At 42.7% G+C, this 24,045-nt stretch overlaps 1 protein-coding gene across 4 annotated transcripts in view; it reads right to left on the bottom strand.

The window, feature by feature from the left end:
* LOC144683359 (kelch-like protein 5) overlaps positions 1-24,045 on the bottom strand; it is a 190,515-nt gene that overhangs the window by 11,704 nt on the left and 154,766 nt on the right. For all 4 annotated transcript variants that reach the window (XM_078546305.1, XM_078546321.1, XM_078546313.1 and 1 more), the window contains 4 exons: positions 16,882-17,106; positions 9,521-9,683; positions 7,589-7,801; positions 4,277-4,448 (listed from right to left, as the gene is read on the bottom strand). In XM_078546305.1, the coding sequence (XP_078402431.1) occupies positions 4,277-4,448; positions 7,589-7,801; positions 9,521-9,683; positions 16,882-17,106 (773 nt within the window). The remainder of the gene's footprint in view (positions 1-4,276; positions 4,449-7,588; positions 7,802-9,520; positions 9,684-16,881; positions 17,107-24,045) is intronic.

Raw genomic sequence — 24,045 nt, 5'->3', positions numbered from 1 at the left:
TGGCCTGGCATATCCCTCACTCTATCATTACCAGGTGATCAACCCTGGTTCAGTGAAGAGTGCAAGAGAGCATGCCAGGAGCAACACCAGGCATACCTAAAAATGAGGTGTCAACCTGGTGAAGCTATAAAACAGGACTACTTTAGTGCCAAACAGCATAAGCAGCAAGTGATAGACAGAGCTAAGTGATCCCACAACCAACGGATCAGATCTAAGCTCTGCAGTCCTGCCACATCCAGTTGAGATTGATTGATTGATCGATTATTTTGAGGAGGTGACCGGGTGTGTTGATGAGGGTAGTGCAGTTGATGTAGTTTATATGGATTTCAGCAAAGCCTTTGACAAGGTCCCACATGGGAGACTTATAAAGAAGGCAAATGCACATGGGATACAGGGTAATTTGATAAGGTGGATTCAAAATTGGCTTAGTTGTAGGAGACAGAGAGTGATGACAGAAGGATGCTTTAGTGACTGGAAACCAGTGTCCAGTGGCGTACCACAGGGATCTGTGCTGGGTCCCCTATTATTTGTCATTTATATAAACGACATAGATGACTATGTGGGGGGTAGGATTAGTAAGTTTCCAGATGACACAAAGATTGGCCGGGTGGTTAACAGTGAGGTTGAGTGTCTTGGGCTACAGGAAGATATAGACGGGATGGTCAAATGGACAGATAAGTGGCAGATGGAATTTAACCCTGAAAAGTGTGAGGTAATACACTTTGGAAGGAGTAATTTGACAAGGAAGTATTCAATGAACGGCATGACACTAAGAAGTTCTGATGAACAAAGGGACCTTGGTGTGTGTGTCCATAGATCTCTGAAGGCAGAGGGGCATGTTAGTGGGGTGGTGAAAAAGGCATATGGGACACTTGCCTTTATCAATAGAGGCATAGATTACAAAAGTAGGGAGGTCATGTTGGAGTTGTATAGAACCTTGGTGAGGCCACAGCTGGAGTGCTGTGTGCAGTTCTGATCGCCACATTATAGGAAGGATGTGATTGCAATGGAGGGGGTGCAGAGGAGATTCACTAGGATGTTGCCTGGGATGAAACATTTAAGTTATGAAGAGAGGTTGGATAGACTTGGGTTGTTTTTGCTGAGAGAAGACTGAGGGGCGACCTGATCAAGGTGTACAAGATTATGAGGGGCATGGACAGGGTAGATAGGGAGCATCTGTTCCCCTTAGTTGAAGGGTCTGTCACGAGGGCACATAAGTTCAAGGTGAGGGGCAGGAGGTTTAGGGGGGATGTTAGGAAAAACCTTTTTATCCAGAGGGTGGTGACGGTCTGGAATGTGCTGCCTGGGAGGGTGGTGGAGGCGGGTTGCTTCACATCCTTTAAAAAGTACCTGGATGAGCACTTGGCACGTCATAACATTCAAGGCTATGGGCCAAGTGCTGGTAAATGGGATTAGGTAGGTCAGGTGTTTCTCACGTGTCGGTGCAGACTCGATGGGCCGAAGGGCCTCTTCTGCACTGTGTGATTCTGTGGTGGACAATTAAACAACTCACTGGAGGAGGAGGCTCCACAAATGATGGAGGAGCCCAGCACAGCACTTCAAAAGATAATCCTGAAGCATTCGCAACAATCTTCAGCCAGAAGTGCTGAGTGGATGATCCATCTCGGCCTCCTCCAGAGGCCCCCAGCATCACAGATGCCAGTCTTCAGCCGATTCGATTCACTCCACGTGATATCAAGAAAAGGCTGAAGGCACTGGACACTGCAAAAGCTATGGGCCCTGACAATATTCCAGCAATAGTACTGAAGACTTGTGCTCCAGGACTTGCTGCACCCCTAGCCAAGCTGTTCCAGCACAACTACAACACTGGCATCTACCGGGCTATGTGGGAAATTGCCCAGGTATGTCTTGTACACAAAAAGCAGGACAAATCCAACCCGGCCAATTACTGCCCCATCAGTCTACTCTCGATCATCAGTAAAGAAATGGAAGGAGTCATCAACAGTGCTATCAAGCGGCACTTGCTTTGCAATAATCTGCTCACTGATGCCCAGTTTGGGTTCTGCCAGGGCCACTCAGCTCCTGACCTTATTACCGCCTTGGTTCAAACATGGACAAAAGGGATGAACTCCCGAGGTGAGGCGAGAGTGACCTCCCTTGACATCAAGACAGCATTTGACTGAGTGTGGCATCAAGGAGCCCTAGCAAAACTGGAGTCAATGGGAATCAGGGGGAAAACTCTCCGCTGGTTGGAGTCATACCTAGCACGAAGGAAGATGGTTATGGTTGTTGGAGGTCAGTCATCTCAGCTTCAGGACATCACTGCAGGAGTTCCTCAGGGTAGTGTCCTCGGCCCAACCATCTTCAGCTGACCTTCCTTCCATCATAAGATCAGAAGTGGGGATGTGCGCTGATGATTGCACAATGTTCAGCACCATTTGTGACTCCTTAGATACTGAAGCAGTCCATGTCCAAATGCAGCAAGACCTTGACAATATCTAGGCTTGGGCTGACAAGTGGCAAGTAACATGTGCATCTTACCAGTGTCAGGTGATCATCTCAAACAAGAGAGAATCCAACCATCGCCCCTTGATGTTCAATGGCATTACCATCACGGAATCCCCCATATCAACATCGTGGGGGTTACCACTGGCCAGAACCTGAACTGGTCTAGCCATATGAATACTGTGGCTACAAGAGCAGGTCGGAGGCCAGGAATTGTGCGACGAGTAACTCACCTCCTGACTCCCCAAAGGCTGTCCACCACTTACAAGGCACAAGTCAGGAATGTGATGGAATACTCCCCACTTGCTTGGATGAGTGCAGCTCCCACAACACTGAAGAAGCTGGATACCGTCCAGGACAAAGCAGTCCGCTTGATTGGCATCACATCCACAACATTCACTCCCTCCAACACCGACCCACAGTAGCAGCAGTGTGTACCATCTACAAGTTGCACTGCAGGAATTCACCAAGGCTCCTTAGACAGCACTTTCCGAACCCACGACCACTACCATCTAGAAGGACAAGGGCAGGAGATAGATGGGAACATCACCACCTGGAAGTTTCCCTCCAAGTCACTCACCATCTTGACTTGGAAATATATCCCCGTTCCTTCACTGTCGCTGGGTCAAAATCCTGGAACTCCCTTCCTAACAGCACTATGGGTGTACCTACACCACATGGACTGCAGCGGTTCAAGAAGGCAGCTCACCACCACCTTCTCAAGGGCAACTAGGGATGGGCAATAAATGCTGGCCCAGCCAACGAAGCCCACATCCCATGAATGAATAAAAAAAAGACCAGAGGCACTAGGGAGCATACAAATGATCTGGCACATGTGTACTGGTCACTGATTGGGCTGTATGTGGGATCAACACTGAAAAGGTTTTCTAACACACGTCACTCAGATTGGTCACTAGAACTAAGGAGATTTTTTTTGGAAATTAAGGATATACAAGAAAGGAGTTTTTCATATTAAGATCCTCAATTCTTAGCTTAGTTCTCATTCTTGCAGCAGTCTTTGTAGGTGTAGGGGTTCATTTTCTAGTACAAGTAGGAGGATATCTCTGTGAAATCAGAAAGTGCATCCCTGACCAAGAAATAGCACAAAATTTAAGATTGCAGGACTATTCCAGCCAGATACAAGCAAATATGTGCATCAAGTGTTCAGATGGAGCCCACTCCATTGGTACAGCTCCTTCCTGTCCCAGAACTGGTACCAGTGCGCAATGAAAAAGAACCCATTTCCCAAATCAGCCCTTCAGCCATGTGTTAATTCTCCTGCTCCTATGGCAATTTGCATATATGGCTCAGGTAATGATTTAGAGATTATTATCCTTGAGGTCCTACTTATTTCATTTAGAGCCCAATTCCTGATACTCTTTCAGCAGGGCTTCTTCCCTGTTCCTTCCTATGTTGTTTGTTCCAGCATGGACCGTGACAACTGGACTTACCCCCTCCCTTCCCAAGTTCCTCTCCAGCCACCATTACCCCAGAACTGGGTAGGTAAGCCATGCTTCAGATTTCTGAGCTGAGCTGACATTACATTGAGATAACTCCTTGAAAACGCTTTTCTGGTTATGTTTTATGGGAAGTGGAGGGGTTGGAATAATTTTTTTCAACAGGCTATATTCGTATTTATCTACAATATAAAAAGTAACATTTGTGCTTAATAAATGAAAAAACAAACAATAAGATAGTTTGTTAAGGATTTTATATTTTTTTATAAATAGAAACTTAGCATTATATAGAGAGGAGAACAAGATGTTTCAAAGTTAAAAAATGGAATAAATTGCTATGTAGTTACTCTTACCTGCGTCCACTCATTAGTTTGTGGATCATAGGCCTCCACAGAATTTAGATACGACTGTCCATCATATCCACCAACAGCATACAGCCGATCACCAAGTAAGCAAACACCAACTGCATCTTTGCTGATATTCATTGGTGCTACTGACGTCCAAGTATCAGTTTTAGGATCATATCTGCAAGCAAGCATAGCCATGTTTTTCTGATCATGTCCAAATATTTAACATTTTTAGAACAATGCTGCAGGCACAATAGTATATTCACATTTCCAAATTATACTCGTATGAATTCCACAAGTGTTAACGCGATATACAAATTTATTTCTCTGGTCAGGGCACAGAAATTGGATCCAGAGAGTTAATATGCTTTGGTCCTGGAGCCTTGACCTCTCCTGCCCCGCACTCCGATGTTAAAATCATCCATCCAGTGACAGGGTTACACGGGTTTAAGAAAACAAACTGAATTGCTTTGGAATTTGGCTAATTAGAAAAATTACCACAGAAACATGAATGTTCCAATTTTTATCTAAACTTGGATATTTGGAAAAGATGTCTACCTTTGACTGTGACTTAAAAAGTACTCATGAGCAAATGGCATTTTTCTCTATTAGATCAATGATTTTATTTTTTATCACTGATAACACATTCTTAGCTGTGAGTGAGCACTTTCTGCAAGGTACAGAAACAAGCATTTTCCTGCCGGCAGGTGAAAATCGGCTAATATGTCAGAATCTTTAGTTGTTACCAAATAATGAGAAGATTGATACATTAATGAAAACTGAATGTGTCCTATTGCATCACTTCTGCATAACTGGAAAACAATTGCTGCAACAGACCACTCAAGTAAGCATTTCCATCAAAACTAAAATTCCTTCATTGGTTTGGACTGTGGAGAGGAAACAATCAAGGTGAAGTACATCATTAGAATGAAAATAAGAGCAAAGTCAGTTCTTCCTTTCCTCAATACGGAATGCCCAATTTTTGTAATGAGGTACAGCGTGTCCGCTTGCCAACTGTGGATGCAATTTTTTATTATAACATCATAAAATCTTATACCACAGAAGGTCATTCAGCCCATCGTGTCTTTACATCTGTGAAAGAGCTATCCAATTAGTCCCACTCCATTGTCATTACCCTATAGCTATACAAATGTTTCCTTTCTCAATATGTATCCAAGTTATAAATGCAGTCAACTGACTTATCTGACAGAACGCATTTGACTTTCTGACTCCTAGGCCCATGCTACGTTACTACTAGACTGGATCATTATTTTCCCATTAGAATTATATTAAAGTGGAGATTGGCCTAAAACTTTCATCTAGTACTGTATATTAGAAGTAAAAAAAAAAAGTCAGAATTATGCAGCATTAGTTTGGCTTTAAGGCTACAAGGTCAATTTTCCAGGACTATCAGGAGCACAGAATCTCATTTGGAATAAAAGGTTAGAGGTCAGCACATCCAATTTGTGGCAATCCTGATTTTCTAGTCATTCATTTTAATGGTTGGAAAGTTTGAAATACTGCAAATCAGGCATGCTAACCTTTGCACCAGATTCTCTAATCGACGTTCTTTTTCAGCAAGACTGTGCATCAGGAATAAAATCTTCACAATTTTAGTCTTACATCTGAGAAATCATTTCTGGTAGAAAAGTAATTATCAACATCTACTAAATAATGAAAAGCGCATTCAGGCATTGAATTGTGCAATCTCTGCAAAACCATCTCCAGTGTTATGGGCTGCTGTTACAACCTGCTGTTAACTCCCTATGCACATATATGTAAATTAATTTCTATTAATATCTTCTTCATAACACATGCCGGGTAAAGGAATCAGTCTGTGGCAGCACTTTTGAAACATATAAATAATTAAAGCATGGATGCTTTCTCCTAGACTTGATTATAAATTACAACTTAAAAAACCCTACTTTCCTCCCAAAAACATGTATGTAATTAACTTATATATTAAAAACTTAATGCTCATATTCACTGAAAATATTTGTGCTTTTATTTTTTACAACATAATATTAATAATAGCTATGAGAAATAGTCAAGCATTCAGCAATGAATATGTAAGTTTGAATACTATTTATGTTGATGGACAATGCAAATTATTTATTTTTATAGACAAACAGAGCTCAGTCTTATTTTCAGAAAGCACAAATAAATCTCAATTTTATCTCTCCAATTTCACTCAGCTGCTTGTACTTGGTAGTTAAACTAGGAGCTTTCCACAAGTTTATTCCTTTAAATAGATTTAATGTGAGGAAAGGCAGCTATTTATCCACACGAAATATGAAGATCAATGTGATGTAATAAATGTCAAGGGAAGAAATCCTGATACGTTACCCAAGAAATAGCATTGATACAATCTACAGTGGATTTGGATCAAATTAGTTACATTTCCTGAGAATAGTGTGGATCCAGGAATAAAATGTGGAATTCATTAAAAAGAATCAATTTTGGTAGCGCAGATTCATTATTTAAATGTGTATAAACACAGATAGTTTCAAGTACGCCTACTTCAAAAGGTACAGTTAAGAAATAAAAAACATTATGACACAATAAAATGCCCGATTGAGGTTGAAATAGGCTCAACATTTTTATCATCATGGGAAAATTCTACACTATATTTAACCCGTGGTAATAGCTGACCTGATTTGCTGTGCCAAACATAAATGTATATAGTGGAACAAATCAAATTTGTAAAATTAATTTTGAAGTTTCCATCTTTCTCTGTCACTAGTGATTTTCCAGTGTCCATTCAAGTTTAATTTTGTCACTGCATGGTGCTTTATTTTGCAAGATTCAGAATTTTAGATCAATAACCATTTCCACATATTGGCAATTTTTACAAAATTGTTAATATTTTATTTAAATAATTTTATCCAAATTATATTTTCATATATTTCTTGCTACCCCCAAGTTTATTCTCCAGATCCAGTCACATAGTGCTTGTTTGGTGGGGCGGGGGGCAGGGGGGTTGGTAGGTAGGGAGACTTGATTGCACATATCTTCACAAATGTTCAACCTATGCCAGTTTGCTGTCATTTTAAAGCTCATTCATCCCCAAAGCAGGTTTCCCTTCCTCTATTGTCAACCCGACCCTGACTCTAGGAAAAGCAAAAGTGTGAGGGCCAGTCCAGGTTAAATTTTGAAGCATGGTATCTTATTGGAGAGTCCAAGATTAGCTGCCTACCATATATTGATCTTTTTAAATGTAGGAATATTCAAAACTGTAAAGTTTAGTATTTTCTGTATATGGTGTTTAACTTGTGATCATGACACACATTTCTTGTGGTTGAGAAATAATTCATTTACCTCTCCACACAGTCAGAGAGCCTTGAAGTGAGGTTAGATGCTGGTGCATCATGCCCTCCAATGGCATACAAGAAACCATTCCAGGTGGCAATTCCCACTCCTCCCCGTCTTTTAGACATCAGTGCACAGGGGGTCCATTTGTTGGTGTGGGGATCAAAGCATTCTACAGACTTAAGGCAAGAACTTCCATCTCGACCTCCAACAGCATAAAGTCTAAAAAGAAAATAAAATGAAGTGTAACATTCCCAGAAATACAACCCATCATAAGCTTTTGCTTGACAGTTATGGATTAACTTTACAAACTCGACCTCTGAGCATGGAACTTCACCTCAGGAGTATCAGGAGTACATGCTGGAAAACTAGGTGATTTTCTGTTGACTGAAAGCACCTGGAGTGCAATTTTGCAATATTATCTTTTATATTCTATTGTCTGCATCAAAACCAATAATATGATCATAAACTCAAGAGATGTGTTGTTACATTTAATGCTGTAATAAAACGTGCATGCTGATTCGATGTTGCACACAGTTGGTTTAGGGAACCCAAAATGCTGAAAATGTCATATAATCATATTGAAACATCATAAATTTCTAATGTTACATCTGCACTTATGGGGGTCAATTTAGTGCACCAAGTTAAAAAGTCATTAGGACTGCATGTGAGGCCAATCTACATGACAATACTGTGTTGATCTGGCCTTGTTGGATGCTGAGAGCCCAGAATAGGAAAAAAGGATAAAGGCCTGCATTTATAACTATAGCATGTCACAAAGCGCTTTACAGCCAATGAAGTACTTATGAAGTGTAGTCACTGTTGTAATGTAGGATATGCGGCAGAAATATCATTATGCTTTACTTGACCCATGCAGAGAACAAGAAAAAAAAGGTCCCGCAGGATATTTTGAGCATACAGACCTGCAGTTGAAAATTAAAAGGTATTCAGTCATTAAATCAATTCAAGATAAAAAATGTTGTAGCTTTTTTAAAGGCTCAAAAATTATTCTGAAAGTTTTCAGTTCCAACAAATCTTTTACAGACAGGAAGTAGCTGCTGCCAAGAACAAAGAAGCATCAAATCCAATGTAGAAGCACAGAATGGAATCTTGAGGCAAGTTGATTATTCAATGCTAGGTGGGAATAAAGCATATGCATCAGAGTTGAAGGCAGTGGTGATCTGCCAACAGCATGTTACAAGGATGATGCAAATATCCTTCTGTTGAAAGCAAAGCTCTGCCCTGCTGACCCAGAGTAGGCTGCTCTCTAATGGTATTAATTGGTGTAAAGTTCGGAGATAGTTTGGTGCCTGCAGTTTGCCTATAAGAAACAAATTAGGCTGGTGATAAAAAGTTACCATGGTCTTTCCACCAGCTTTTTTAGGTGTACGCTCATGTGCTACATCTAGTTTGTGCCTAATTTCCAGGCTAACAAGTTTCTGAACTGACATAGATGATGAGAATATGAAGGTGAAGCCACCGCCTTCGAAAGCAGCAAAGGTTATTTTTCAGGGTTGTGGGTGGAAGGTTACTTTTGTAAGGATTTTTCTAATAATTTTGAACCAGAACTAAACCTCCAGATATACGCAAATACCTTTTGCAAAGCAAGTTAAATAGCAAAATAAAATACTGCAGTGGTTTGTCATTCCCTTCTGCAGTATGACTGTAAACCATAAAAGTAAATTCAATGAACACACAGAAAGTACTGTCTTAGCTTTTGTTAGGTAATTGTTAAAATTCAATCATCTATTTAAGTGGATGATAGTACAAGAGTAATAATGAACACACTACTTTAAACATAGCAGATCGTGGAACTGTACTTTACAAAACTCTGTAAATAACTAACACTGACAAATGGATCATTAGTTTTAGCAAGATTTTTGCAATTCCCTACACTTACACAATAATGAAGAATAAAATACATCAACAATTTCTTCTTACTTTCCATTAAGTACTGCTACACCAACTGTACTTCGTGGCACTGACATACTGGCAACAAAGTTCCACTGTCGAGCCTGGGGGTCCCACCGTTCAACTGTATTTAAATAGCTCCAACCGTCATGTCCACCTACAGCATACATAGGACCCTCCAGAACCTCCACACCTATAAACAAGCAGAATATTTTCATCAGACTGTAAAATGAAAGCTTAAAAGTTTGACAATAAGTGCAGTAATTGCACATTGCAAAATAAAACTAAGTCTGTCAATTTAAGAGCTCCTGTGCCCAAGGTGCTTCCCTTACCCTGATTCCCAGTGAGGATGAATGCTAAAAATAGCATTAATTCTTTATTATGACCATTGAATTCTTGAAAGGTAGATAACATGGACTGAATGTTATGGCTCTCTGGGGCAGGTTGGTAATTGGTAGTCGGGTGGGGGATGGGGAGACTGTAAAAGTAGATGTTATGCCATGGGCACTGTTCCTGGTGCCTACCCACCCATCCCCACTGCAATTTTACCAGCGGCGAGGGAGGTGTCAGGAGGTATGCCAGCTTGTGGGTCAATTGAGGCTTTTAAGTGGCCAATTCACTTTTACCAGTGGTGGCAGGAGCCAGGGGCCAAGTGTCCAGCCTGCTTGGTTTCACTGGGTGGGCTGATGGCAGGTCCGCAGGGAGAGTGCCTCCTTTATGAGCCCCCTGTGCCCATCGGACGCCCTCATCCCCCACGTTTTCCTTCTGCACTGCCCCCACCTCCCCTCCCCACCCCTCCATCTACCCCAGACCCCCACCACCCTTGCTGAAGCCTGCCAGCCTGACAACGGAGACACCTCAAATTTACCTTAAAGCCTGGGCTCCAAAACAGCACACTTCCCTCTGGGACTGCTGTAGTCCCACCAGTGGCCATCACTCCTGCAAGCATTGCTGGGATCAGAGAGCTGCTGGCCATGTGATTAGCAAGCAACTCTCAGAGGCGAACTTAATCCTCCGAAATGGAGGTGGAAGGCCCGGCTCAAGCCAAATAACGGCCCAAGACTCACACCTGACATTTACACATGGGTCCACGCAGTCGGCATAAAATTTAGCCCCATAATACTTAATGCCCTTCTTGCAGTATCTGCAATAACAACTTGTATTTATATTGTGCCATAAATGTACAAAACATTCCAAGCATTTCACAGGAACATTATCAAACAAAATTTGACATAGGGCAGAATTTTTAGCTCGGAGTGCGGATGTACGCCTGACATGTCTGACCAAGAAATGAAGCGCGTTGATGTTGGCCGAGCATGCCGACATCAACATGCACCTTCGCAATATTTCGCTAGGCAGGCGCGCGATGAAGAGGGAGGCGCACCCGCCATTAATTAACTGGCCAGTTAAGGCCCTTGAGACACCAACTGTCCTGGAGTTTACGTGGCCCATTTGATTTTCAGGCCGTCGCATGGGCTAAATGGGCAGGCGGGTAGACCATATTTTCAAAAACCTCATCCACGGGCGGGGTAAGAGGGGTGAGTGGGCTCGCGAATGCAAGTAGCTTCTACTTTAGCTTAAAACTTGCTGCTGCTTGCTTGTGTGAACAGGGCATCTTCATTTTTCTTCAGAGTTGCTTGGACAGAAATAAGATGCTTCAGTTCAGGAATCAGTGTTGTTTTCAAGGCCCCCGGAGGATTTTTACCTCCCTGTGGCACCCCAACCTCACTGCGGCCAGTTGACCTAGGCGCATGGCGCCTCTCCAGCTCCATGGCCTCCTGCTCATATCGGGTCAAGATGAGTGGGTGGGGCGGACTCCACCAGTCTGCAACCTCTCGGCATTGTTATGGGATGTCTTCTCCTGAAAGGACAGAGGAGCATCGATTAGTTCACCCTGGACCTACAGCGCCATTGCAGCCTGGCCAACCCCACTTGAGGAAAACCTCGCAGGGCTCAGCCGATTCGTGACCTTGGAGACGCAAGACACTCATTCCAAGCAGCCAAGGCTCACCCCCTTGCCCATATGCTTCCTCTTTGACATTTGCCACTCATACTGTAAGACCTGTGAGGTCCGGGGGGTGGGGGGGGGGTGCGGGAATGGGCAGCTCTTAACTGCTGTGCTAAGTGACCCATCCAAAACGGTACTCAATCTTCCTGATCGCAGGAGATTGTTGAAGCGCTTCCGCCACTGGACCCACGTACGCCTCATCACATCAAGGCTGCTGACCCTGGATACCACCTCGTCCCAGGCCCTTTTGGCGAGGTGGGGGGGGGGCCCTCCTCCCCCCGTCCCTGGGGACAAGGATTTCTCGACATGCTGCCACCTCCTCCAGGGGGCAGTCGTCAGAGAAACGTGGGGCCAACTGCCCCATTGACTGGCCCTCCTGCCTGCCGTGTTCACTAGCAACCAAATCCATCATGATGACTTCACGTCCCTCCGTGGCAGCCTTCCAGGGGCTGCCTGGGCCACTTTTGAATTGGCTGCTTGGTTGCCATTGGACCCGGTGGACATTAAGCTCCCACTCCCACCCGCCCCTTCTCACTGTTGCCGTTGCTGCCTCTTACGCTGGATGGGCCTCAATTGGCCGGCCTGTGCAAAATCGCGGTACAGAGCCGATTGCGGGCAGCAGTCCGGTCCCCGGCCGCCCCTGCCAAGTCCACCCGACGAGCGAAAACTTCTGGCCATAGAGTCACATAGAGATATCAGGCCAGCTGACCAAAACTTGGTCAAAGAGGTAGGTTTTAAGGAGTGTCTGAACTGCATTCAAATTATATAGCAGCAAGCACAAACATTTCCTCTGTGCTAATATCGATTTTATCCTCTGCTGTAACCTTGGATCCTGGACACAAAACAAAATTAAAGGTCCAAATATCGCCAGTATATGGATTTTAAAAATATCTTGCAAGTGATGTTTTTTTTTAAAAATAGCCTTTCCCCACAGAGTGCATTTTTATTGCAAAGGACACAGGAGCCCTTGTTCTAATACTAAATGTGAGCATCTAATCCTCTAACCTGGCAATCCCTCAGTTACGATCAGGCGAGGAGAGGTGGGATGACTCCCCTCTTTGTTTTTTTTTTAAAAGGGTATGCTTGCCAAAGGTGGTAACAGCGGGAGAGTTTCCTGGTCAGCCATACTGCAGAAGGCAATGACAAACAACTGCTGTGCTTTGCCAAGTATAATCATGGACCAATCCAATGGAGGTCCATGATCACCAACGCCCTCTTAGGGCATGGTACCTGAGGGAGGAGGAGGAGGATCCTTGCCAATTCAGTGAGTGTTTAACTTTTTACATGCTGTAACTTTAAAAGACTCAAACAGACAGTTTTTTTGCAGAGGATAGTTTGTATTGTACTTAACCAGGTCTAAGTATAATAATTAAAACGCTCCAACTTTTACGCACGCACACAAATACACACACACGTAGAAAAAAAGGTTTACAAAGTGGGAGGATAGATTAAGGGATAATTTTAAAGTTCAATAAAGGTTAAACTAATACGGTTCCTGTAGGTTGATGACTTGAGTGGACCCACTCAAGGTTGAGGCAGATCCAGGTGGTCCTTCTGGTTTCGATGTCAAGGAGGTTTAAAGATGTAGCAGAACATAAAAACTAGGAGTAAGAGTAGGCAATTCAGCCCCTCGAGCCTGCCCCGCCATGCAATACGATCATGGCTGATCTCATTTCGGCCTCAACTCCAATTTCCTGCCCTCTCCCCATAACCTTTTAACCCGTTACTAATTAAAAATCTGTCTATCTCCTCCTTAAATTTATTCAGTGTCCCGGCATCCAATGCATTCTGAGGTAGTGAATTCCACAGATTCACGACCCTTTGAGAAAAGTAATTCCTCCTCATCTCAGATTTAAATCTACCACCCCTTAGCCTAAAACTATAGCCTCTCGTTCTAGAGGGGAAACATCCACTCCACGTCTACTTTGTCTATCCCTTTAGCATCTTATATACCTCAATTAGATCCCCTCTCATCCTTCTAAACTCTAGCAAGTATAGGCCTAAACTGCTCAATCTCTCCTCATAAGACAAGCCCCGCATCTCTGGAATCAATCTAGTGAACCTCCTCTGAACAGTTTCCAGTGCAACTACATCCTTCTTCAAGTAAGGGGACCAAAACTGTGCACAGTATTCCAGGTGCGGTCTCACCAATGCCTTGTACAGTTACAACAACACTTCCCTATTTTTATACTCTATTCCTTTAGCAATAAATGCCAAAATTCCATTTGCCTTCCTTATTACCTGCTGTACCTGCATACTAGCTTTCAGCGATTTATCTGTTTCTTAAAAATGGCCCAGATTTGTCGATCCTGACTTTGACAGAAATGCACAGCACCACATCCTCGGAGAATGTTATTGGATCGCAATAGAGTTGGGGGAAGATAGGACATACCTCTTTTTAACAGCACTAGCTGCCATATGGTAAGTTTAAATGTCCAATTTGAATGTCAGTGAACGGATGAGTGAATGGGTAAGCGGGCGAGGTGGGTAAGGAGGTAAAGGGTAGGGGGTAGGTGACCGAGGTAGGTAGGTGGTGAGGTGGGTAGGTCGGTGAGATGGGTAGGGGCTAGGTGGGTGAGGCGGGTGGTGGGTGTGGGTAGGCTGTGTAGGGTTAGGGGAGTGAGGGGATAGTCAGGTTGGGGGGTTAGTTAGGAGGATAGTTGGGGGTGAGTGTCGTTGCATGGTCGGGGAGATAGTCAGGGGATCGGAGGGATGGTCAGGTCAGGTCTGGACTGTAGTCTGATCGGATTGGCAAGGTAGTCGGGAGGGTAGTTGGGGGATCGGCCGGGGAGGGTGGGGGGGTGGTGGTGGTGGTAGTCAGGTGTCAGTTCGGGTGGGTAGGGAGGATAGGGAGGTGGGGTTGGGTTTGTTGTCGAGTTGGGGTGGGGGGGGGTAGTTGGGTTGAGGGGGGACGCGATTGAGGGGTCAGTTGTGTAGCTACACTAAGGGCTGGATTTTTTTCTCCCAGGTCGGGTGTGCAGAGACAGGAGAATTCCCAGCTTTGCGAACCTGGCCTTTAAAAATGGCCATCTGCAAGGCCTGCCTCTGAGCTCCAGCACTTTATTGAGTTAAATTAAAAATGATGATTAAGCAAAAAACAGCCCTCTAGCCCTCACCTCCCCATACACTGCCCAGGTCCCAAACATGACAATCTATGCTACCTCATGACCCCCCACCTGCCCCCTCTCATGCCTGCTATGCCATGTCATGCCCTTCTACCCACCCATGGCCCCTCATACCACCTTGCCAACCCATGGCCCCTCATGCTCCCTATGTCTCCCACATCCCCATGACCCTATATAGCTCCTATGCCAACTCATGTTCACAACCCACCACCCTTTGCCCTCACCCCCTCAATGCCAACTCACCTAGTATGCTTGACAGTTCATTGACAGCTTTGACAGATCCAATGAGTTTATGCACTTTTTATGCACAATAATGTTTACTTTTAACAATCCAAAAGGGTACCTTTCCTCTCCAAAAGATGTCCCGGGACCAGGTCCAAAGGGGTACCTTACCTCATCTGGGCCTAGATTTTAATCTGTCTAACATTTCCTGGGTAACCATTCAGATAAGTACATTGGAACTGTCTGAAGTCTGACTCTAAGTCAGAGATGGAGACATTTGTAGGAGGTCTGGAGGAGCAGGGGAATTACCCATCGGAAGTTCAAACTTGCTAGGAAATTCCCATGCAGTGCATCAGGACTTCCATAGGGTTCCGACTTGCATCTCAGTCATGTGTCCGGTCTCCAATGATCTGGACACCAGAGGATTTGACCCAATATCTCTGCCTGTGACTCATGGATAGTCAATAAAAAAAGGTAACTAGGGTTTGTGCTTGTAAAATTTGGCGGAGAGGGGGAAGAGACCCACACAGGGGTCTTCTGTACTGTTCATTTCCAAACAGGCTTATTTCTACATGGTTCTTAGAATAAGAGATTTATTATCTGAAGTCAGTTTCAATCAGGTGCCTACCTCAATACTTCCACTGTCCACATAAACAATTCAAAGTTAGAGGCTATTGCTATACAATGGGGAATGGATGCTGGCTATTCACACCTACTTATGAAGAACTGGTTTCTCCATAGCTCTATTTGTTAAGTTTTGAGTTCGCAGATGGTAAGTCTGGGAAATTTTTTTAGTTTTGATAAGTTCATAAACAATAGAGGTCTGAATTCCATAGATGGTTTTGTCTCAGCATGTCCATTAAAGGAAAGACATCTCACACAGGTTTGTTTAATTAAGAACTTTACGGAGAGTTTAGGTAATTCTGAGACTCAAAAGTCACCTGACCTTCAGCAGTCAATCTTATCAGCGTGCTGCTTCAATCCTTTTAAAACTTAGTCAGTGATTTTCCACCAGTACATAGCCATTTTTTTTAAATAAAGCATGGTTTTATAACACCCCTTTCTGCACAATATCAATGCAATTAAATAATACACATTATATCTGACCTTAAATTTATATGTTTTTGCATCAACGGCTACTCTACTAAATTTATACCTTTTGCACTGAAGATGAATTTCAACATAAATACATAAAGACTGCAGTTTTTTTTAAAAAAAACCCATCTCTTAATTTTATTTTGGAAAAATATGTGGTGGAATTTTGCAGAAAATCCCCATTACTGAGCATATAGTATAGTGATTTTCTAATTGTTTCGCAATCTGCATAGGATATTCAGTAGGTAAAGCATTAACAACTGTGTCACAAAAGGGCATTATTTTAAACAAATATTGTGAGCTACATAAACATTCTCTTTATTCATTTTTAAAAAATGTTAATAACATTCATGATGCACCTGCTTTTATAATTGGCTGACTGTAGGCTGAGCAGGTCTCAGAAGTCATAAGACAGGCATTTTTGCCACTGGAAGTTCAAGTAGTTGATAGAGGCCATGATCAAAAATAAATATAATATTAACAATAACTCAAGAAGAGCAACTGTGACTGTTTTAAAGCTATACTATTGTTTGTATATTATGCTCAGGAACATGAGACAGTCTAGTGATTTATAATATAGAATTTAGCAACCATTCAATGCAAACTACTGTTATATCTAAATTCTAATGTTGACACATAGCACTTACGGTAAACAATTTTCTCTTTCAAATGTCTATTTTTGCCTCTGCATTATTGTTCTTTATTTGCATCATAGGACAAACTAATCAAAGTAGCCACATTAACAGAACTCTGTTCAGCCAATTTGAAATGTACTTTACTTCAGAATTGATTCTCCCCACTGACTTTCTTTCTTGCCAGCTAAAAGGTCCTTGCCCAAGGCAGGTAACTGAGTAGCAATGACAGTCTAAAATGCTAAGTTATTGTGCAGCCTCTAATTGCTTTTGAAACCTTTTGCATGTTCTATGACTGGTGCCACTTACCAAGGCCATGTCTATGTGTAGACATAGGAGGCATTACGCTCCAGGTTTTACTTTTTGGATTGTAGCATTCTACTGTATTTAATGTCTTCAGTCCATCTCTACCACCCACAACATAAAGTTTGTCATCCAGCACTGCCACACCAAACTGTAGTCGCCTCCCATTCATATTTGCTACATGAGTCCATGTATTAGAACGTAGGTCATACTTTTCAATGCTTGTGGCACCTGTATAAACAAACAGGATCAAAATTAATGCACAAAATTATTGAAAACTGCCACTTTTGGGTTTAAAGTAAGTTTCACAATTGTGGAAACTGCTATTTTAATTTAAAGCTGTGATGCCCACAGAAATCAAAATTCAAAAATATTACTCATGCATGTTACACCTCATCCTCAATTATTTATCCAATTCTCATAGGTTTTGCCACATATCTGCCTCTAATGCCTCTTTGGGTAATCCATTGTGTGTGTTCACCACTTGGTTTAAAATAGTTGAATCTAAACAATGTGTGTACGTTGCCTCTTCTAAGCTTGAACCATTTTCCCTTGGTTCTAGACTTTGAGACAATGTGAAATATATTACTAGTGATAAATTTATTTATTTTGTTAGAAATCTTGAATATTAGAATAATACCTTACTTGAGTCTTTCCTTCTTTAATGTAAATAAAATCCTCATCTCTTTGACCTCAGTTCCTTTCTTGTAAACTATCACTTGGTTACACATTCCTGTAATAACTCCAATGTCTGATACTCTTGTTGCAGTACAGCAGCCAGAATTGCACATAGCACTGTAGGTATGACATGCCAGACCTTTCTGGGAAGAAATTGGTGCTCATTTTAGTGGTGTTGGCCAGGATACCAGGTGAACTTCCCTGCTCTTCTTCAATGCCGGTTTAGTGTCTCATACAAGAGACTCCATCATTGCAGCTCCAGGTTAAAATGAACCCTTAGATGTTAGACAAAGCAGGCTGACAGAATCAAGGCAGTTGTGAAGTTGAGAGAAGTCAAGATGAATGTCCTTATTAAACAAATGGAAGCTGATGCATGCCAAGAGACATGTAGGTTAGAATGAAAAAGGGACAAGGTTGGATCTTAAGGGACTCCAGGCTGAGGCTGAGAAGCCTCATGACACATGAAAACAAGGAACTAGACAAAACGTGCAGTGCTACATTCATCTGTGGTGATTTAGGCTGCAGGTGTACATTTAACTGTGATCATTTTATTTCAGTACACAAAGTCGCAGTTTGCAGCAGTGTTGAATCTATAAGTTCAAGAACAAGTTTGTGAGAAGTGAAGACATGCATGATGTATATTTTCTAAAGAAGATGCATGATTCAAGAAAGCATCAAAGCAAGTAAAGCTTTGAAATTTTCTAACATATTGATTTGTTGTATTTCCAGCCCTTGGAACCTTCTACAGTTATGCGCAAAATTTCAAGATCCACATAATCACAACATCCTATTTTCCCATTTTATTTCCAAACCCTAATGATTCTGCAAATAGCCACAGCACATTCCACATTTAACTAGATAACGCATTCACACCTTTCTCAATAAAGTGGCTGCAATGAGTCTTGAAGAGAATAACACAAAAAACACAACTAGGTCTACCTCAGAAAGTTCCTTTGGGGAAAATGAAGAATCTTTAAAAGCTGTATTTTAGTGGCTTACTATATATTGATTTTTCAGGAAAAAGAACTAAATAACACACTTGTACCTGTGACTCTTAGAAGCTAAGAACTCAATTTAAAATTTTCTGCCTCATGTTAATATACAGTGAAAAGGGAAAAAGTGATGCTTAGTTGATTGGCTCTGACAACCTCCAGTCCTGGCTTCTGATTAACAGGATTGTTGTTTGTGTGAAGAATTTTATTAGAATAACCAATTTGCTGGTTTAATTTCAAATAGTATTCTAGATGTATTTTTTCTGCACAGTTTAATGTTATTTATCACTATGAGGCCTCATTGTTTGCCACTTCAAAATTGATAAGATTAAATTTTGCCAGTCCTTCCATAAAACTCAGTATTTTGATGCTAATGATCAGCAACATGGCTCTTTTCTGCACATTTTGAGAACTTCAATGTCTCTTCTATGTTTTAATGAGCAGAAGTGGACAAGGTACTGTTTGACTAGATGTCTATGCAGTTTCAGCATCACATCTCCAATTTGTATTTCACTAAATTGGCTATTTTATTTCAGTATTCTTTTACTTTGCTGATTATTGCTTTCTTGTGATGGGACATAAAGCCAACAGCGCTCGACAGAGCAATAAGTTGGCCACGCTCAGTGACTTGTTTGTTTGTTCCAATGTGTTACCTCGATCAGCAACTTATGAACTCGTTTCCCACTATTAGGACATGTGCCTCGTTCCAGATTGCTAAAGTAGTGCACATGCTTTGTTATTAAATACCATTTCTATTATGTCTTGAGTAAATGAGTTCATTGGTCAACCAAACTCTAACTGCACGCCTTCCTATGTTCTCCTCAATTGCTGCTTGCAATCAATAACGGGGAGAGACTGATGTAAGAATAAACAGTGATGATTTATTGAGACATAGGGAAGAGCACCAGATCATATGCGCTCACTCAGAAACCTCCAGAACTAGACTTAGTTGCTTGCGCTGTACTGTGATTCGTCAGTGCTGTCACATAATCAGTGCATTTGCATTCTCTTAAAGGGACAGGGTACCTCACTTTACCACATCCTCCCCCTTTACTTAAAAGTACAGCTAACAAGCTTAACACACATTAACTATTTACACAATAACTATTTACAGGTCAAGTCTCTCAGGAGGCCTTCTTTGACGGGGTGATTGTTGTAGCCCAACAACCTCAGCTGGTGTTTCCGAGACCTTTTCAAGGGCAGTTGCCCATTATGTCCCTCAGTGGATGATTTCACCATCTTCCGGGTGTAATCACATTCACTCCTGCTGCCCCTCCCCATCAAGCTGAAACAGATAAAGGGCAACAAGCACAAAGCAATACAGCGATGAGCTACATGATGTTTGAGGAGAAAGAGGAATAGGAAAAAACAAATTTTTGTTTTTCTTTCCGAGGGCTGTCAATAATTTCTCTTTTTCTTCCTACGTGTCCTTTTCTTGGTAGCACTGACCTGTATCTCTGACTTCTCTTTAATTTTGTTGTTGGCTGGACTAGACTCAGGTGTGAGCTGAACGTCAATGAGCTCAGTAGCTGGGTTTTCCAACAGCTCTTCTGAGAATTCTGGGCCTTCTAGCTTTAAAACTTCAGGGCTTTTACGCAGCTGCTGCTTCAGCTCTGCCAATTCTTTCCTATTCTTATTACTGGTTTCCTGGAGAATCTCATATCATTGTCCCTGCTCAGCTAATTCATTCCTTAACTCGGCCAGGGATAGGCTTAACTTTTCCTTTTCTTCTTCATATCTTTTTCATGGCATAAATTGGGAGCTGAATTTTGTAGCGCACAAAAGTCCTTTAATAGATTTTCCATTTCGTTTCGAAGGATGCTGACTTCAGCTTGAAATCTGTCCCAGTGTAACACTTCTACGGGCTTCTCATGTTGGGTCTTTCAGCAGTCATTTTTTCTTGCAGCAATACTTCTGGTTTCAAATTGGGAACTTAGCAGGCACTCAAGATTTATTTCTCCCAGCCAGTTCCTTCCGAGGAAACTTGGTCCCCTGCCTGACATTACAAATAGGGGTAATTTTCCAGGAGAGAAATGGCATTTGAGAGAAAGAGAAAAAGTTTCTCCAGACTAATTTTCCAGACTGTTCCTCATGCTGCACCTTGACTTGACACACCCCTTTCACATTTATTTCTTCGCTCGTGTATGTCTTCAGCTTTGTGTCCGAAACTTCTAACTTCAAAGGATGGGTTCCTTTACTTAGATATCTAAATGTATGCTCTCCAATGACGGACATCAACACTCCCATCTTAATGGGTTAGAAACATAGGCCAGGATTTTCCTCTCAGCGATTTGGGGGCAGGGCCCGCTCGCCGAGGGGAAAATGATGCGGGGTGACGTCGGGAGGAATCCCCGACGTCATCTCGGGCTATTTAAATCTTAAGGAAGGTGGGCGGACAGCGAAATCAGCTGTCCACCGGCCGACCTGTCAATGGCCAATTAAGGCCATTGACAGGCTCATTAAGATAGTTAAATGCCCTGCCCGGTCAACCTTAAGGCTGGTGGGCAGGCCAGGAGCCCCAGTGGGCTGTAGATTATTAATGAAACTTCATCCACTGGTGGGATGAAGTTTCATTACCGTTTTGTAAAAATTTAATAAATTTTATGAGTTTGTTATCAACATGTCCCATCTCGTGTGACATTGTCACATGAGGGGGACATGTTAATAATTTTAAAATGTCTCTATTTTTTGACTTTACTTACCTTTCACTAAACTCCCTGAGACAGGACTTTGCCTCAGGGAGCAGTGTGATCTTTTGCGCACATTGACAGTTGGGGATTCTCTCCCCTCCGGAACAGGAAGTGCATAGCGCTTCCTGTTGGGCCGGCCAGTGGACTGGCCTTAATTGGCCCGCCCACTCAAAATGGCAGCAGGCCCCGCTTCGGCAGCGGGGTTCGGCTGCCCGCCCTCCGCCGAGCCGGTAGGGCCCGCCTGCCAGCCAAGGGCTAAATTCTGCCCATAGAAACTAGGAGCAGGAACAGGCCATTCGGCCCTTCGAGCCTGCTCCGCCATACATGATGATCATGGCTGATTATCCAACTCAAGAGCCTGCTCCTGCTTTCTCCCCATGTCCTTTGATCCCTTTCGCCTCAAGAGCTATATCCAACTCCTTCTTGAAAACATACAATGCTTTGTCCTCAACTACTTTCTGTGGTAACGAATTTCACAGGCTCACCACCCTTTGGGTGAAGAAATTTCTCCTCATCTCAGTCCTAACTGATCTACCCGTATCCTCAGACTGTGACCCCTGGTTCTGGACTCGCCCACCATTGGGAACATCCTTCCTGCATCTACCCTGTCTAGTCCTGTTAGAATTTTATAGGTTTCTATGAGATTCCCCCCTCATTCTTCTAAACTCCAGGGAATATAATCCTAACCGACTCAATCTCTCCTCATATGTCAGTCCCGCCATCCCAGGAATCAGTCGGGTAAACCTTCGCTGCACTCCCTCTATAGCAAGTACATCATTCCTCAGATAAGGAGACCAAAACTGCACACAATATTCCAGGTGTGGTCTCACCAAGGTCCTGCACAATTGCAGCAAAACATCCCTGCTCCTGTGCTCGAATCCTCTGGCTATGAAGGCCAACAAACCATTCTCTTTCTTTACCGCCTGCTGCACCTGCATGCTTACCTTCAGCGACTGGTGTATGAGGACACCCAGGTGTTGTTGCACATTCCCCTCTCTATAGCCATTCAGATAATAATCTGCCTTCCTGTTTTTGCTACCAAAGTGGATAACCTCACATTTATCCACATTATACTGCAGCTGCCATGCATTTGCCCACTCACTCAGCTTGTCCAAATCACACTGAAGCATCTCTGCATCTTCCTCATAGCTCACTCTCCCACCCAGCTTTGTGTCATCTGCAAATTTGGAGATATTACATTTAGTTCCCTCACCTAAATCATTAATATATATTGTGAATAACTGGGGTCCCAGCACCGATCCCTACGGTAACCCACTAGTCACTGCCTGCCATTCGGAAAAAGACCCATTTATTCCTACTCTTTGTTCCATGTCTGCCAACCAGTTTTCTATCCATCTCAATACACTACCCCCAATCCCATGCGCTTTTATTTTACACGCCAAACTCTTATGTGAGACTTTGTCGAAAGCCTTCTGAAAGTCCAAATAAACCACATCCACTGGCTCCCCCTCATCAACTCTACTAGTTACATCCTCGAAATATTCCAGTAGATCTGTCAAGCATGATTTCCCTTTCATAAATCCATGCTGACTCGGTCTGATTCTGCTACTGTTTTCCATGTGCTCAGCTATTAAATCTTTCATTATGGACTCTAGAATTTCCCCCAATACCGACGTCAGGCTGACTGGTCTATAATTCCGTTTTCTCTCTACCTCCCTTTTTAAATAGTGGGGTTACATTAGCTACCCTCCAATCTGTAGGAATGGTTCCAGAGTCGACAGAATCTCGGAAGATGACCACCAATGCATCCACTATTTCTAGGGCCACTTCCTTAAGTACTCTGGGATGTGGATTATCAGGCCCTGGGGATTTATCGGCCCTCAATCCCATCAATTTCCCCATTTCCCCCAACACCATTTCCCTACTAATACTGATTTCTTTCAGTTCCTCCCTCCCACTAAACCCTGTGTTCCCCAACATTTCTGATATGTTATTTGTGTCCTCCTTTGTGAAGACAGAACCAAAGTATGTATTTAGTTGGTCAGCCATTTCTTTGTTCCCCATTATAAATTCCCCTGTTTCTGACTGTAAGGGACCTACATTTATCTTCACCAATCTTCTTCTCTTCACATACCTACAGAAACTTTTACAGTCAGTTTTTATGTTCTCTGCAAGCTTACTCTCGTACTCTATTTTCCCCTTCTTAATCAATCCCTTGGTCCTCCTTTGCTGAATTCTAAACTGCTCCCAATCCTCAAGTCTGTTGTTTTTCCGGCCAATTTGTATGCCTCGTCCTTGCATCTAATACCCTCTCTAATTTCCCTTGTAAGCCATGGTTTGGCCACCTTTCCTGTTTTACTTTTGAGCCGGACAGGAATAAACAATTGTTGCAATTCACCCATGCACTCTTTGAATGTTTGCCATTGCCTATCCACCGTCATCCCTTTAAGTAACGTTTCCCAATCCATCATAGCCAACTCGTTCCTCATACCATCGTAGTTTCCTTTATTAAGATTCAGGACCCTAATCTCAGAATCAACTACGTTACTCTCCATCTTGATGAAGAATTCTATCATATTATGGTCGCTCATCCCCAAGGGGCCTCGCACAACTAGATTGCCAATTACTCCTTTCTCATTACACAATACCCAGTCTAGGATGCCTGTTCTCTAGTTGGTTCCTCAATGTTTTGGTCCAGAAAAACATCCCGTATACACGCCAGGAATTCCTCATCTATGGTATTGTTACTAATTTGATTTGCCCAATCTATATGCATATTAAAGTCACCCATAATTACAGATGTTCCTTTATTGCATGCATCTCTAATTTCCTGTTTAATGCCATTCCCA

Source organism: Cetorhinus maximus, chromosome 1 (genome assembly GCF_964194155.1).
Source record: "Cetorhinus maximus chromosome 1, sCetMax3.hap1.1, whole genome shotgun sequence".
Classification (NCBI taxonomy): Eukaryota; Metazoa; Chordata; class Chondrichthyes; order Lamniformes; family Cetorhinidae; genus Cetorhinus; species Cetorhinus maximus.
This window is presented reverse-complemented; position numbering and strand designations above follow the sequence as displayed.